The 16,353-nt window shown below is 45.7% G+C and overlaps 1 protein-coding gene across 1 annotated transcript in view; it reads right to left on the bottom strand.

Annotated features, from left to right (window-relative positions):
- CS (citrate synthase) overlaps nucleotides 1–16,353 on the bottom strand; it is a 37,034-nt gene that overhangs the window by 5,388 nt on the left and 15,293 nt on the right. Inside the window, exons 2-6 of the mRNA XM_055126278.1 lie at nucleotides 12,290–12,340; nucleotides 9,422–9,529; nucleotides 8,645–8,710; nucleotides 7,692–7,823; nucleotides 7,294–7,482 (exon numbers count right to left, since the gene is read on the bottom strand). Coding sequence (XP_054982253.1) covers nucleotides 7,294–7,482; nucleotides 7,692–7,823; nucleotides 8,645–8,710; nucleotides 9,422–9,529; nucleotides 12,290–12,340 — 546 coding nt within the window. The remainder of the gene's footprint in view (nucleotides 1–7,293; nucleotides 7,483–7,691; nucleotides 7,824–8,644; nucleotides 8,711–9,421; nucleotides 9,530–12,289; nucleotides 12,341–16,353) is intronic.

Below are 16,353 nucleotides of genomic sequence, written 5' to 3'. Positions count from 1 at the left end.
AGCCCCTTACAGCCAGATTTTGAATCCCTTTCTGTTCAGAATTCTCTCTTCCTACGTGTGATGTAACAGTGCAGTCAATGAATGTTTAACACAGCTAAATTTTCCCGTTCGCTTTTGCTTTTCAGGCCACACCAGCAGTGCCTGGGGGCATGCTGGGCCTGAACTCCAGCTCTGGGCATAGAAACTCAGCCCACTGCTATCTCTGGCCTGAAGCGGTTTGAATTCTCTCTCTTATTTTTATTTTTGGCTTTCGGGCCACACACAGTGGTGATTGCTTAAGGTGTACTCATCACTGACTTGGTGCTCAGGGGTTGTTCCTGGCAGCGCTGGTAACAACATGTGTCAGGGATCAAACTGGGCCTCCTGTATGCAAAAATGCCCACGAGCCCAAATTTTGTGGACTTCTGGGCCATAACCGGTCGCACTCAGGGCTTTACTTCTGGCTCTGACTCAGGGGGCCATATGGGATGCTGGGGGTAGAATCCAAGATGGCCACATGCAATAAAACAACCTACTTACTATCACTAGGCCCCAGCTAACCCATATTTAAATACATTTATCCTTTTTTATTTGGGGCCATAACCAGCTATGATCAGGGGACCATTCGGTGTTAAGAATTGAACCAAGAGCCTTACACATTCAAATGATGTATCACTGAGCCACATCCCTGGCCTCTTATATCTTAGCTTTCAAAGAGAATTCTCTATATATGCCAAAAGTAACAGTGACTTTCAATTTTACTTTGGGCCAGAGAGACAGTACAGGGGTTAAGTGCTTACCCTGCATGCAGCTATCTGGGTTTGATACCAAGCACCAAATAAAGCCCCCCCACCCCCACCCCCACCCCCCCGCACCTCCAGGAGTGATCATGAGCTGAATCAGGAATAAGCCCTGAGCACTGCCAGGTATGGCTCAAAAACCAAAGAAACAGAAAATACCCCGAAGATTACATCTTTTTCTTTTTCTGGTAACAGAAGTTAAACTCAGGACTTGCTCTTCAAGTCTCTGTTCTCCTTTGAACATGTATCTTTGAATTTCATCTGTTTTTTCCACTGGAGTTTATTTTCTCTTGAACATGTATTCCTCTTCCCTTATCTTTAAGAAAATTTCATTCAATAACAACTATCTTGCTTCACTAAAACCAAACAAAACCCAGGGCTCATGCTGGGGAACGGGCCCAAGCCACACACTTCAGAGATTCCCACTAAGCCCTTTGCTCGACCTCTCCAGCTGAGTACTTCCTTTTTATAAGTACTTACTATGTAACAGATACATGTACTACATGTTATTATTTGCTTTTTTTTTTTAACTGTTTAAATTTTATTTTTTTTAGCCTATACCAAGTGGTAGTGAAGCAGGCAGGCAGCTAGGGAAGGGCCCCGGGGGGCAATGTTTTAGAGAATAAAACTAACTAGCTCTAAGGCTGCCAGCACCCACCTTGAGGACATATGAGCTGAGCTGAGGCCTGATAAGATCTTTAACTGGCACCAGAACAAACCCAGAAGGCTGCCCTCACCTGAGAGAAGCTCTTCTGGAGCAGGAACAAAGGTCAGGACAGAAGGAATGTCAAAGACGACCATTAACTGCTCCTAACTCTTCCCTTTGGGGGAAACTCTATAAAAGCCAACCTGGAACAAAGGAAGTCTGCGCATATGCTGCCCATGCACGTGGTGCCTGAGGCACATGCCATCCACACCTCCCCTGTAGAGATGTGTCCTGTATGGGCTCTCTCTCCACTCTGGTGAAGCCCATGCTCTCTCAAACACATGACTCCCTTTCCTTAGATTCTCGAAATAAAATCTATTTTTACTTCACTGCTTGTCTCCTCCTGAAATTCTTTTCTGAGAGGGAAAGGTGAGAACCAAACAGGTTAGAACTGACTTTCTTTTCCTGCAAAGAGCAAGGCTCATAGCTGCTCAGGGGACCCTATAGGATGCTGGGAATTGAACCTGGGTCGGCCGCGTGCAAGGCAAACGCCCTCCCCACTGTGCTACTGCTCCGGCCCCACATAGCTGACTCTTAGCAGTATAAATTTCCTCAGCAGTTGAGGGGTTGGGGGTGACAGAGGTGGATAGAGAAAAAGCAGATTTTCTCGAAAATCTTGCCATCTCTCTTCTCCCCACTTCACATAAGTCACGTGGGGCCCCACCAGCAGCAGCAGCAACAGGGATAGACAGGAGACATACCGGGGATCAGAACCCAGGACCTTGCATGTATGCTACCATCTGTACATCTGCTCTCCTTCCTGTGTTTTCTTACAATAATTCTGTGAAGTAATACAGCCCTCATTTTACAAATGTGGAAACTGGGGCTTGGCCAGGGTTAGGAATTAGCACAGGTCTACCCATTCAGTGAAATAACGTCTAGGGCCAGAAAAGAAGCTCAATGAACTGAGCACATAGATTGCGTGGAGGCAGCCCCAATCCTACCCCTGGTACCATGTGGTCTACAAGCACCACCAGGGTGACCGCCAAATACAAACAAAATCTACATAAAATGTTCTGCTTTCTCCTGTAGTTCCTGGTACAGAAACAGCACAAAATAAATACTTGCTGATTGGTATTACACAGTGCTATCGTATTAAGCAGGTTAATGTGCTTCCAAGAAGTCACAAGTCACAAAGTCACAATTATGCCTAGCCAGTAGGCACAGTTCAAGCCTCAGCACCCCAATTCCCACCAGCAGTAATCCCTGAGCAGAGAGCCAGAATTATCCCTGAGCACCAGTGGGAATGGCTAAAACCCCCCCAAAGGTACAAGGTTAGGGTTGGAGGGAGTACAGCAGGTAGGGCACTGGCCTTGCATTTGGCTGACCAGAGTTCAATCCCTGGCACCACCTGTGGCCCCTCCAGCCCCACTAGAAGTGATCCAGAACTGCAAAACCAGGGCTTCCTGAGCATCACTGGGTGTTGCGCCAGAACAAACAACAAACACAACAAAAAAAGAACTGTCAAGAGTTCAGTAGTGGGACTAGAACAACAGTACAGCGGGGAGGGCGTTTGCGACCCAGGGTTGATTCCCAACATCCCATATGGTCCCCTGAGCACTGTTAGGAGTAATTCCTGAGTGCAAATCCAGGAGTTACCCTGTGCATTGCCGGTATAACCCAAAAAGGAAAAAAAAAAAAAAGTTTAGTAGTTTCACTGAACCAAAAAGGGAAATTTAAATAAATATACAAATAAAGGAAGCCAGAGAGATAGTACAGAGGGTATGGCACTGATTTTGCAAATGGCCAACCCAGGTTCAATCCCTGGCACCCATATGGTCACCGCCCCCAACCCCCAGCCCTTCCACGAGACATCCTTGAGCACAGCTGGCTGTGTCCCCTCTATAAATCACAAAAATAAAACAGAGACAGTACAGGGGTAAAGTCACTTTCCTTGTACACAGCAGACCCCAGTTCCCAATCCCTAGCACGGCATGTGGTCACTAAGCGAAGAGCCAAGTGCAAGTCCTGAGAACCACTGGGTGTGATGCCACTCTCTCCACCCTTCTCCTCCAAGTGGGAAATCTATGGTAATTAGTCTAAATGAGTTAATCTCCATGAAATCAGTGAAATACTCAATTTTGTCAATGCTACCACAACTTAGAAGAGTGTCAAAATTAAAGCCAATTGAAACACAAGTTCTCAGGTTACTTGTATAACAATCATGGTATTAACTGTACCTCCTTGCAGATTTACACCCTGAATGAAGTAGGTCACTTTGAGAAGCCCTAAGGGACTTGGAGAGTGACTAAAAAAATAACAAGAACAGGATCCCAAGCTAAGGATCTGTGGAGTGTATACTTTGAAAATCACTTGGGAAGTAGAAACGGTCACCTTAAGCTTCAAGGATGATTATTTCATCCTTTTCTACCATTGAAGATAAAAGCTTACAAAGCAACACATATCAGACAAGATGAGCCAGAGTGGCAGTACAATGGATAGTTCATTTGTTTTGCATGCAGCTAACCTGGATTTGATTCCCAGCACCCCATATGGCCCCCTGAGCACTGCCAAGAATGATCCCTGAGTACCACTGAGTGGGCCCCAAACCAAAAGAACATGCTCAAAAGGCTGGACTGCATGCCCTGCATGCTCCTGGGTTTGAGCCCTGGCACTATATGCCCACCCAGGGCCCCAGTTAAAAGAAGAAAAATAGCCATTACAAGAATCTAAGGTAGGGGCGGAGTGATAGCACAGCGGGTAGGGCGTTTGCCTTGCACGCGCTCGACCCGGGTTCGATCCCCGGCATCCCATATGGTCCCCCAAGCACTGCCAGGAGCAATTTCTGAGTGCAAAGCCAGGAATAACCCCTGAGCATCACTGGGTGTGACCCAAAAAACAAAAAAAACAAAACAAAACAAGAATCTAAGGTAAAGGTAAACAAAACTGGACAGAATCATCATTATAATACATCTGGTTTTTTTTTTTGTTTGTCTGATTTGTTCTGGGGCTATATCCAATGGTTCTCAATAGTATTTCTTGGCTCTGAATCCCTCTCTTTTGTTTTTTGGGGTCACACCCGGCAATGTACAGGGGTTACTCCTGGCTCATGCACTCAGGATTTACCCCTGAGCATCGCTGGGTGTGACCCAAAAAGAAAAAAGAAAAAAGAAAAAAAAAAAAAAAAAAAAACCGGGTCAGCCGCATGCAAGGCAAACGCCCTACCCGCTGTCTTAACGCTCCAGCCCCTTTGCATCCCTCTTATTCCCCCATATCTACTGCTAGTAAATTTCTGGCAATAGAATTGGCAATCATTCATTATTAAGCAGACAGACAGAAAAGAGATGGGGGCTCGGAGACAGAAAAGAGACTGGTACTAACGAAGATACTGAAGCAAACTCAGACTTAAATCTGTCTTTAGGGCCAAAGAAATAGCTCAAGGTGCTTATGCTGCCAGAGCCCATGTGCTGCTTGTGCCCACATGGCTGAGCACATGCATCTCCCATCTTGAGATGTGTACTTTCATGCTTCCATATCTAATGCTGGGGTGTGTATAGGGGTTCTTTCTGTCCTTGGAGAAGCTGTGTTTGCTCTTGAGCGTCTTTCTTTCTCTCTCACTTTCCCTCCCTCATTCCTCTTCCTAAAACCTCCAAATCTATTTTTACTTAAAATCAAAAGCCAAACAGAAAAGGGGCTGGAGCAATAGCACAAGCGGGTAGGGCGTTTGCCTTGCATGCGGCCAACCCGGGTTCAATTCCCAGCATCCCATAAGGTCCCCTGAGCACCGCCAGGAGTAATTCCTGAGTGCAGAGCCAGGAGTGACCCCTGTGCATCAATAGATGTGACCCAAAAGGCAAAAAAAAAAAAAAAAAGAAAAGCTAAAAAACAAAACAAAACAAAATAACAACCAAGAAATAGCTCAAGACTGAGTTCATGCTTTTGCACACAGGGAAGGAAGCTGGAATTGGTTTTTTTTTTTTGGCCATATGTGGTAGTGCTCTGGGCTTCCTCCTGGCAGGCTTGGAGTACTATATAGAGCGCCAGGGATTGAACCTAGGAGAGTAGAGTATGAGGCAACTGTCCTAACCACTGTACTACCTCTCTGGCCCACAATAACAAATTTTTTTTTGGGTCACACCCGGCAATGCTCAGGGGTTACTCCTGGCTCTGCACTCAGCAATTACTCCTGACGGTGCTCGGGGGACCCTACAGAATGCTGGGAATCAAACCTGGGTTGCCTGTGTGCAAGGTAAAAAGCCCTACCCGCTGTGCTATTGCTCTAACCCCCACAACAAATTTTAAAGTCACCTTTTTTTGGGGGGGGCGGGGGGAAGGTTGGGCCAAATCCAGTGATGCTCACGGGTTATTCCTGACTCTGAACTTGGGAATTATTCCTAGTGGTGCTCAGGGGACGATATGGGATGCTGGAGATTGAATCCGGGTCATCTGAATGCAGGGCAAGCACCCTAACCTCTGTACTATCTCCAGCCCCAACACACTGATCCCTGGCTCTACGTTCACCTCCACCCTGAGGGCCCCAGTTAAAAGAAGGAAAATAGCCACCATCACAATGGTCTCAGATAAAGGTAAACTGAACTGGACAGAATCATCACTTGAAGTGACCTGGGGTTTTGTTAATTTGTTAATTTTGTTTTGGGGCCACAACCAGCAGTTCTTAGGACTTAATCTTGGCTTTGCATTCCTCTAAGTCCCCTATTTCCATTGCTAGTAAATTTATGATTAACTATTAGTCATTATTAAGAAGACAGAGAAAAAGGGCACGGGGGCAGGCCCGTGAGGAGACAGAAAGAGACTGGGTATTAATGAAGAGACTGAAACAAACTCAAACTTAAATCTGCCTCTAGGGTCAATTAAATAGCTCAAGAGGTTTAGCACATGTTTTGCACAGAGGAAGCTGAAATTTGCTTTTTGGGTCTTATGCAGCAGTGCTCATGGCTTCCTCCTGCCTCTGCAAGTGAGGATCATGCCTGGCAGGCTGGACCAGAGTGTCAGATTCAACCTGGGTAGGCAGCATGCAAGGCTGCCCCTACCTGTTCTATACTACCTCACCAGCCTGGTCACATTTCCTTTTTGGAAAATAAAACTCATTTGTTTTGGAAAATAAAACTCATCCTACATCCAGGATACGAATCACCTTTCTCCTCCAGTCAGGTATCTTGAGTGGGCTAGCACTGTCAGCTGACTGTTTTTCTTGACTTATTTATCACCTCAGTGAACCAATCATCTTGCTTCATTCACTGAGCTTAAAAAGCTGTGCTTTTTATCTTTGTTATCTCAATGGTTAACCATAAAATAAACAAAATGCCAGATAAAAATGTATGATTAAAAAGCTGTGTATTTTACTTTGTAATCTCAATGTTTGATCATACATAAAAGGAAGTGACTTTCTTAAAGATGCTACACTCCTTTTAGTTTTCTCACATTGTAGGCATTTGCTATCCATTTCTGCTTCTTGGGTGCTGGGATGGACTGGAGCGATAGAACAGTGGGTAGGGCATTTACCTTGCACGTGGCTGACCAGGGTTCGATTCCTTTGTCCCTCTCGGAGAGCCCGGCAAACTACCAAGAGTATCCTGCCCGCACGGCAGAGCCTGGCAAGTTACCCGTGATGTATTAGATATGCCAAAAATAGTAACAACAAGTCTCACAATGGAGACGTTACTGGTGCCCACTTGTTGCAACAAATCGAACTACGGGATGACAGTGCTACAGTGCTATAGTTGGTGCTGGGATTAAACCAAGGGCCTCACAAGTGTGAAATTTATTTTACCACTGAGCTACCCCCAGCCCACATTCAAGTCCTTTGAATCTCTGTCACAAATCATTTACCATACCCAAATCACCTACCTCCCAGTACTTGGTTCGGTGGACACCCTCTGCGTATGCCCGAGCAAAATTACTTTCACTGTTGAGGGCTGTAATGGCTGCACTGAGTTGAGACATGGGATGTAGATTGTTGGGAAAGTTGTCCAGCATGGTCACAACATGGGAAGGCAGAGCTGCCCTTTTCGCCCACTCTTTTGAGAGCCAAGATACCTGTGAAAGGAAAACACTGCTCAGAACACTAGGAAAAAAGAGAAATAAACAGTAATATCCAAGTTAAGAAAGCCCAAGAGAGGGGGCCGGAGCGATAGCACAGTGGGTAGGGCGTTTGCCTTCAAAAGGCTGATCAGAGTTACGTGTGTAAGACCAGAGAAGGACAAAAAAGAAAAGAGAATGAAAGAGCCAATATTCTTATACTTTACCTGTTCTTCTGTTGGGATTTTTCCTGTTACAAGCAGCCAAAATAAGCCCTCAGGCAAGGGCTCTTCCCCACCCTTAGCCTTGGGCAGCAGCTTTTGGCATTCAGGGATACTGTAGCCTCTGAAGCGGATACCCTTAAAAGAGAAAAGTGAAAATGACAAGTTTTAGTAACGTGGAAGTAAAGTCATTACCAGGTCTTAACTTGTTTTAGGACTACAACTGGAGGTACTAAGGGTTTACTAAGCACTCCTAGGAGGCTCAAGGGACCTTATGAGATGCCAGAGATTGAACCCTGGTCAGCTACGTGCAAGGCAAATGCCCTATCCACTGAATTATCACTCTGGACCCAACTTCTCAGACTTTTAATCCTACACCACGTTAACTTTTGCGGGGTGGGTGGAGGGAGAACTGGAGCCATACCTGGCAATGCTCAGAGGTAACTCCTGGCTTGACTTTCAGGAACTACTCCTGGCTCAGGGGACCACATGAGATGCTGGCCGCGTACAAGGCAAATAAATTCCTTATCTGCTGCACTATCGCTGCAGTACCAAGTAACTTTTAAAGCTTAATCTTAACATAACTATTACTTTGTACTATTAGTTTTACTAGTTGACATATTTTAAAAATTTAGCTCTTTGGGGGAAGCGGGGTTAACACCTGGCAATGCTCAGGGGTTATTTCTGGCTCTGCACTCAGGAATCACTCCTGGCAGTACCTGGGAAACCATATGGAATGCTGGGGATCAAACCAGGGTAGGCTGCATATAAGGCAAATGCCCTATCTGCTGTACATTACTCCGGCCCCAGTTAGCTTCTTCTTTATTCCTTAGTTTCCATCTTCCATAATAAGAAGCTAAGGTGCTTGATTATGTTCTCCTCACCCTGACTTGCTTAATCTATCCTGTGTCCAACTGCCAAATCAATGATTATCAGTGACTGACATGAAGATCTCTTACCTCATCAGGATCAAGAACTGATGTTTCATATACCAATCCCTTCATGCCTCTCATGCCACCATACATCTGGGGGGAGGAAAAAGTGGGTTTTTATTGGGTGGTACCAGTTTCTCCAGCCAGGCTTAAGTGTTATGACCCAGCTACATCCCCAACCCTGTGTAACCGAACATTGAAAGAAAAGAATACACAGGTAGCTGGCAAAACAATTCAGGCTAGTACTTGTTCTTCATGGGATCTAGGAGAAGAAATGGAGGAAATGTGTTCTGACATGCAATAGTTCAGTTCAGAGAAATTTCTGTGAAGTTCAAAGAATTTCTGAAAAGTACCATAGAATGATGCTTTAAGACAGAACAAAAATTTTACATTGAGAAGTCACTGAGTCACATCTCTGGGTCCCTTTCTGTACACTCTTACCCCAAATAAACGGACTATTATATATCTCCTTCAGGGGAAGGAAATATAGAGTGCCTTTCAGTCTTATGATAGATGAGGAACAACACCTGTGCAGTTTAGGCTCTTATGACGGGAAAAAGTCATCTTAAGGCCACTCTAACTGGGTAACTTAGCATCAACTCAAAAGTGAGTGTGAGCCTTGATCCTAAAAGCTGAGAGGCTGGGAACACAAACAAAAACTTGATCCCTCCTATGGATAAATTAGGTTAAGCACAACAATTTAGAAAATAATAGTTTTAGAAAAGAACAGTTTAATTTCTAATGACCAGCATAAGTGCCAACATTTCCTTGTATGGAACAGAACCAACCCCCTATACCACTTACCATATCAACAGTGATTTGGCCCACCACTGTCTTGCCATGTTGCTGTCTGAAGTTTTTAATTCTGGCCTGTTCCTTAGGTATCAGGTCAGACAATACATCTTTCAAATTCTAAAACAGAAGTAGACAAAGATTAATTAGACGGCTAAAGAGCTGATACAGTAGGTTAAGATACATCCCTTGAACACACTGACTGGGTTCGATCCCCACCACTAAGCAGAGCCCCTGATGCCCTCACCAAAAATGATCCCTGAGTGCAGAGCCAGGAGAAAGGCTTGAACACTGTTGCATGGGTCCCGAGACCAAAGGGGGTGGAAGGAGGGGATTGTTCCTTAGATTTCCTCCAAAGTGTGTGCATGTGCATATACATATTTATATTTAGCACAGCTGATAGGGCATTCGCCTTGCACACGGCTGACCCGAGTTTGATTCCTCCGCCCCTCTAGGAGAGACCGGCAAGGTACCCGTGGCGTATCTGATATGCCAAAAACCGTAACAAGTCTCACATGGAGATGTTACTGATGCCCTCTCGAGCAAATCGATGAGCAACGGGATGACAGTGACAGTGACAGATTTAACACTTTTAAATTGGTCACTTTCAGCACTGCTCTGCTGGGGGATGGGGCAGGAGCCATGTAGTGCCAGGGGAATGCAACCAAGGGCCTTTGCACATACAAGCCAACAGCTCTATTATTTGAGTCACATCCCTACCCCAAAGGAAGTATACTGAGACCATCTCCAGTGGGCAAAAATACAGTCTGAGTTAAGGCACTTGCTCTGCATATGTCTGACCCTGGTTTGATTGCTGGAAGCGCCTGGGCCCCTAAGCTCCGGTGGGAGTTATCCCTGAGCATTTCCAATGTGGCCCAGATCCTCCCACCTTGCTCCCAGACTGTAAAAGCAGTCAGGGTCACCTCAGCTTATTTTAATGCAGATAACTGACTTGCCCTGAAAACCTCTAAGCCACTGAGCCATTTCCTAGGCCTTTTCACTGGGAATCACTAACAACAGAGTGATAAGAATTGCCTCAGCATATTTTATTTTGTTTTATTTTTTGGGCCACACCTGTTGGTGCTCAGGGCTTACTCCTGGATCTACACTTAGGAAATCACCCCTGGAGGTGCTTGAGGGATGACAGTGGGGATGGAAACCAGGTCTGCTGTGTATGCAAGGCAAGCATGTTACCTGCTGCGCTATCTCTCCAGCTCCAGCCTCATAACTTTTATCTGCCAGAAAAATCTGGTACCGAAGAGGTAGAATAATTAGGTTTTGTGGGTGGAACACATAGTACAGGGTAAGGTGCTTGCTTTGCAAGCTGCCAACCCCTGTCTGGATCCCTGGCAATGCAAAAGGTCCCTCAGTACCACTCGGAGTAATCTCGAAGCACAGCTTGATGTGGTCCCCCCAAAGTTTGGCAGACAAGGGAAAAAGGGAATGGCATGAAAAGTTATTAACATAGTTTCAAATTGGGAAAAAAAAATATCCTGAAAACTGAGTGGGAATGTTTTGCACAATACTGTAACTATTGTTACTGAAGAACACAATTGGGAGTTCAGGGAGATAGTTCGGCAGGTGGGATGCCTGCCTTGCACATGGTCCACCCAGGTTTGATTCCCAATATCTCATATGGTCCCCCAAGTGATTCCTGAGCATAGCTGGGTACATCCCTCACCCCCCCAAAACACACACAGAGTTGTGCTGGGGTGACAGTACAGTGGGTAGGGCTCTTCCCTTGTACCTGGCTGACTCAGGTTCAATGCCCTGAACTACTTGTCTTCCGAGCCCCGCCAGGAATGACATATGCATGCAGAGTCAATATTCCCTGAGCATTGCTGTGTGTGCCCCCAAAACAGAAAACAGTTAAGGGGCTGGAGAGATAGCATAGTGGATAAGGCACGTGGCCAGCATGTGAGTAACCCAAATTTGTTTCCTGGTATTCCATGTGGTCCCCTGAGCTCCACCAGGAGATTCCTGAGCACAGAGCCAGGAGTAAGCCCTGAGCACTAACGGTTGTTCCCCCAACCTTCCCCATAAAAAAACAAAAATAAAAATGATAATAAAAACAAAATAGCTGGGGGGGGGGAGACAGTACAGTGTGTAGGGTGATTGCCCTGCATGCAGCCCCACCCAGGTTTGATACCCACCAGTCATCCCATATGGTACCCCAAGCATCATCAGGAGTAATCCCTGAGCACCCAAGGGTGTAGCCCAAAAACCAAAATAAATTAATAAATAGTTAAAATGGTTAAGCTTTCTACCAATTCACGATTTTTTTTCTTTTGCTTTTTTGGGTCACACCCAGTGATGCTCAGGGGTTACTCCTGGCAGTGCTTGGGGGATCATAGGGGATGCCGGGGATTGAACCCGGGCCAGCCACGTGCAAGGCAAATGCCCTACCTGCTGTGTTATCGCTCTGGCCCCCCAATTCACAATCTTGAAAAATGAGGCAAAATTTTGCTTTCTGTTCACTCTATACTGTGTATGTGTAATCCCAGTGGTGCTTGGGGTTCTGGAGACAGCAATACTCAACCTGACAGTTTACACTTTGGCCTACTATTGCTAGGGGTCAGAGCTACACATGGTGGTGCTGGGGTGGGGTGAGGCAGGCCTTATTATGCTGAGAATCAAATTCAAGAGATTTTGTACATGCAAGGCATGTGCTCTACCCCTTTAAAAGCTATGGGCCCAGTCCCGAGTACATTTCTCAAAGTAACAGTAGTGATGGCCATAACGATAATGAGCACTTCTGGAAAATACTGTACAATGAGGCTAGGTGGTCAATCTCCAACACCCAACTCCCCTCCACCCCCCACCCCTGGATCCAGGATTAGGCTGTCTTAATGATTCTCAGTTCTCTTTTCCAAGACTTACCACAGAGGAAGCACTGGCATGCCGGGCAGCAACAACAAGACAGGAAGCATTCTGGGAAAAAAGAAAAAAAAAGAAATAAAGAAAAAAATCAAGTGCAATAGTTATTCCTTCCTATTTATTCACAAGAAATAGTTGTAATGACCCAAATTCTTTTTATCTTAGCCAAAGAATACTGGCTTAATTTATGAAAACTGACTTATCTTATTTGAAAGTTTATAAAAGGCCTTGGGCAACTTGTGAAGTTTAAAGTTTGAAGTTAGAAGTAGGTTTAACTCTGCTTCTTGTACCTCTAACTTCATTAAGCATGCCCTGAAGAGTCTGTCCCATCCTCTGGGTTGCAGGGGTGAGCTTTTTTGGTTTTGTTTTGCTTTTTGGGTCACACCTGGCAATGCTCAGGAGTTACTCCTGACTCTGCACAAAGGAATTAATTCTGGCGGTGCTGTGGGGGGGAGGGGAGAGGAGAGGGGCTTATGGAATGCCGGGGATCAAACCCAGGTTGGCCTTATGCAAGGCAAGCGTACTACCCACTATACTATCACTACAGGGCGTGGGCTTTGTTAAGCACAGAAAAAGATTGGAGAGGTCACTGTGAAAGAGTACCCAATCCAGGAGGCCAGAGTCATAGTACAACAGGTAGGCGTCTGCCTTGCATGCGGCCAACCGGGTTCAATCCTTGGCATTTTATATGGTCCCCTGACCCCCAGAGGAGTGACTGAGTACAGGGTCATGAGAATGCCCTGGGCACTACTGAGTATGGCCCAAAGCAAACAATAAAAGAGTAACCAACCCAGGACCATCTACCTGTCATTAGTTCTGATGGTCGAGAAAGAAAACAAGGAAATAGATCTACAACTTAAGCCTAGTGGGGACATCTCTCTCCAGTGCCTAGTATCTTGGTACCACTTTCATCTTTCCAGCTGAGGAAAGCCATAGGCAGTGCCTTTTACAATGCAACCACAACTACTTGGGGATAAGCAAGAGACAGACAGATATCCACAATGGAATAACTGACAAGACTACTCAAGAACAAAGAGAACTAGAATTGTCAAAGTCTCTTCAAATCCACCCAAGTAAGACAAAGAAAATTAAAAATGAAATAAAGATATTCAGATAAGGCTGAAAATGATGCTTCCCCTCTTCAAAAAATTGAGGCTGAAGTGCAATGTACAATTTATGTCCATCTAAAAGGATAATGAAGTTCAGGTTGTGCAAGGCCACTACAAGTCAGAAAATTGGCAAAACAGTCCAGGTTTACGAGAAGAAACATGTGATCTACACTGAACAAGTGCAGCAGGAGGTGAATGGCACAACTGACCATGTGGACATTCACCCTGGCAAGGCAGTTATCACAAGGCTACAATTGGACAAAAGACGGCAAAGGATCTTTGAACATATGCCAAATCTTGCCAAATAAGAAAGGAACAAAGCTAACATAACTAAGAGATGCAGGAATAGTAATTTTATAATTTTCATTGAAACTACAGGGAGGGGGCGGAGAGAGCAGTAGTACAGCAAGTAGGGAGCTTTCCTTACACAGGGCTAACCTGGGTTCAATTCCCAGCACCCCATATGATCCCCCAAGTCCTGCCAGGAGTGATCCCTGAGCACAAAGTCAAGAGTAAGACCTGAGTACTGCCGGGCACTCTCCCCTCCCCCGCCAAAATAAAACCTAAAATGAAAGAAAAAAAAAATAAGAATGCGAGGCTGGAGCAATAGCACAGCGGGTAGGGCGTTTGCCTTGCACGCAGCAGACCCGGGTTCGATTCCCAGCATCCCATATGATCCCCTGAGTACCGCCAGGGGTAATTCCTGAGTGCAGAGCCAGGAGTAACCCCTGTGCATTGCCACGTGTGACCCAAAAAAGCAAAAAAGCAAAAAAGCAAAAAAAAAAAAAAGAAAAGAAAAGAAAAGAATGCAGAGTAGCAGCAGAAAGTTCAACATTGCCTTTTTCTTATTTTTCTTTTTGATTTTTTTTTTTTTTTGCTTTTCGGGTCACACCCAGCGATGCACAGGGGTTATTCCTGGCTCTGCACTCAGGAATTACTCCTGGCGGTGCTGGGGGACCATATGGGATGCTGGGAATCGAACCCAGGTCAGCTGCATTCGAGGCAAACGCCCTACCCGCTGTGCTATCACTCCAGCCCCTCTTATTTTTCTTGAATTCTGGGACCACATCTGGTGGTGCTCAATCTTACGCATGGTTCTATGCTCAAGGGCAGCACTTGGGGGATCATACGTGGCATCAGGAAATAAACCATAAACTGGTGTTGACATTCATGCAACCAAGGCGCCTTAACCCCTGTACTGTCCCTCCAGTCCCAGTACGGACTTCGGGGGACGATCAACATGAGCACATGTACTGCATGTGGGAGATCTGGGTTTGAAATGATCCCCAGTAACACATGGTCCCAAGAGCACCAATTTAGACTAATTCCTGAAGTTTTGGGGGCATGCCATAAAAACCAAAGTGGTGGGGAGGAGGAGAAAAAGAAAGACAACCTGTTATATCAACTAGCTGTAATAACCTGAGCAAGGAGGTGACTAACTTTTCTGCATTTTATTATTTTGAAGATAAAATTATGTCATCAAAGAAGCCTTGGCTTTCTCATTTATAAAATGGTGCTGATAATACCTATCACACCTCACTGTGCTGTTGTAATAACTATACTGCAATGGGTATCAAAGGTGTTTTTTTTTTTTTTTTTTTTTTTTGCTTGTTGGGTCACACCCAGCGATGCTCAGAGGTTAACTCCTGGTTTTGCACTCAGTAATTACTTCTGGCGGTGCTCGGGGGACCATATGGGATGCTGGGAATCGAACCCGGGTCGGCCACGTGCAAGGCAAACATCCTACCCGCTGTGCTATCACGCCAGTACCCATTTTTGCAAATAAAAAGGATCACAAGCACACACAAGTCAATCATAGAGCACTCTGTATCTTTCCTCTTTTTGCCATAAAGCCAGATTTCTTTTCTTTTCAAACAAGATTTTTATTCAGAAGATGAAAGAGGGGAGAAGGTTGAAAAAGGGAGGACTGGTAGAGAGGAGGGGGGGGAAAGAGAAAATAAACTTGGGGGTGAGAGAAATATACAGCTGTTTGCCTTGCATCCTGACCCAAGTGTTTGAATTCCCAGTACCACGAATGATCTCCATTCAGGGGTCACTCCTGGCAGAGTCAAAAATAGCTGGAGCTGGAGCAGTAGTACAAGGGGCAGGATGCTTGCCTTATACATAGCCTACCTGGGTTCGATTTCTAGCATCCCATATATTCCCTGTGCACTTCCTGGAGTAATTCTTGAGTGCAGAGCTATGAGTACCTGGGTGCTGTGAGTATCTATCTACCTGGGTGTAACCTCCCCGCCCCGCCCCCGTCACCCAAACTGGGAGAGAACATGGGCTTCTCCAGAAGAGAGCCCAGAAACATCCAGAAAGTAACTGTTACATTGCTGTGCTAAAATTCACTGGAACCAATGGTACTAAAATTGGCCCCAATGGTTTTAAGAGCTGGATTTGAAACTGAAATCAGTGGGGCTAGAGAGAGCACAGCAGGCAGGATGCTTATCTTGCATGTGGTCAACCCAGGTTTGATCCATGGCACCCCATATGATCCCCTGAACATTGCTAGGAGTGATCCCTGAGTGCAGAGTAAGGTGTATGCCCTCAGCATGGCCAGGTGTAGCCCCCTCTCACACACCTGCCCCCGCCAAAAAACCCACAAAACCCCACAAGAACTTGAAACTAGCAAACTCTTCTGGCCATGGGCTGTTGCAAGGGTAAACAATGCTTACCTTCCCTTCTCGTCACCCCCCCCACCACAAAGTCTATCAAAAATTTTTCTGTTGGGGCCAGAGTGACAGCAGAGTGGGTAGGGCACTTGCTTTACACATGGCCAACCTGGGTTCAATCCCTGGCACCCCATATGGTCCCCCGAGCGCACCAGAAGTGATCCCTGAGTGGAGAGCCATGAGTAAGCCCTGATGAGCACTGCCAGTTGTGGCCCCAAAACAACACTTGACACGAAGCCCAGGTTTGAACAGGGCACAGCATGGTCCCTGTAACACTACT

This window comes from Sorex araneus, chromosome 2 (assembly GCF_027595985.1).
Source record: "Sorex araneus isolate mSorAra2 chromosome 2, mSorAra2.pri, whole genome shotgun sequence".
Taxonomy (NCBI): Eukaryota; Metazoa; Chordata; class Mammalia; order Eulipotyphla; family Soricidae; genus Sorex; species Sorex araneus.
The sequence above is the reverse complement of the archived record's forward strand: the minus strand, read 5'-3'. Positions and strand labels throughout refer to the sequence as shown.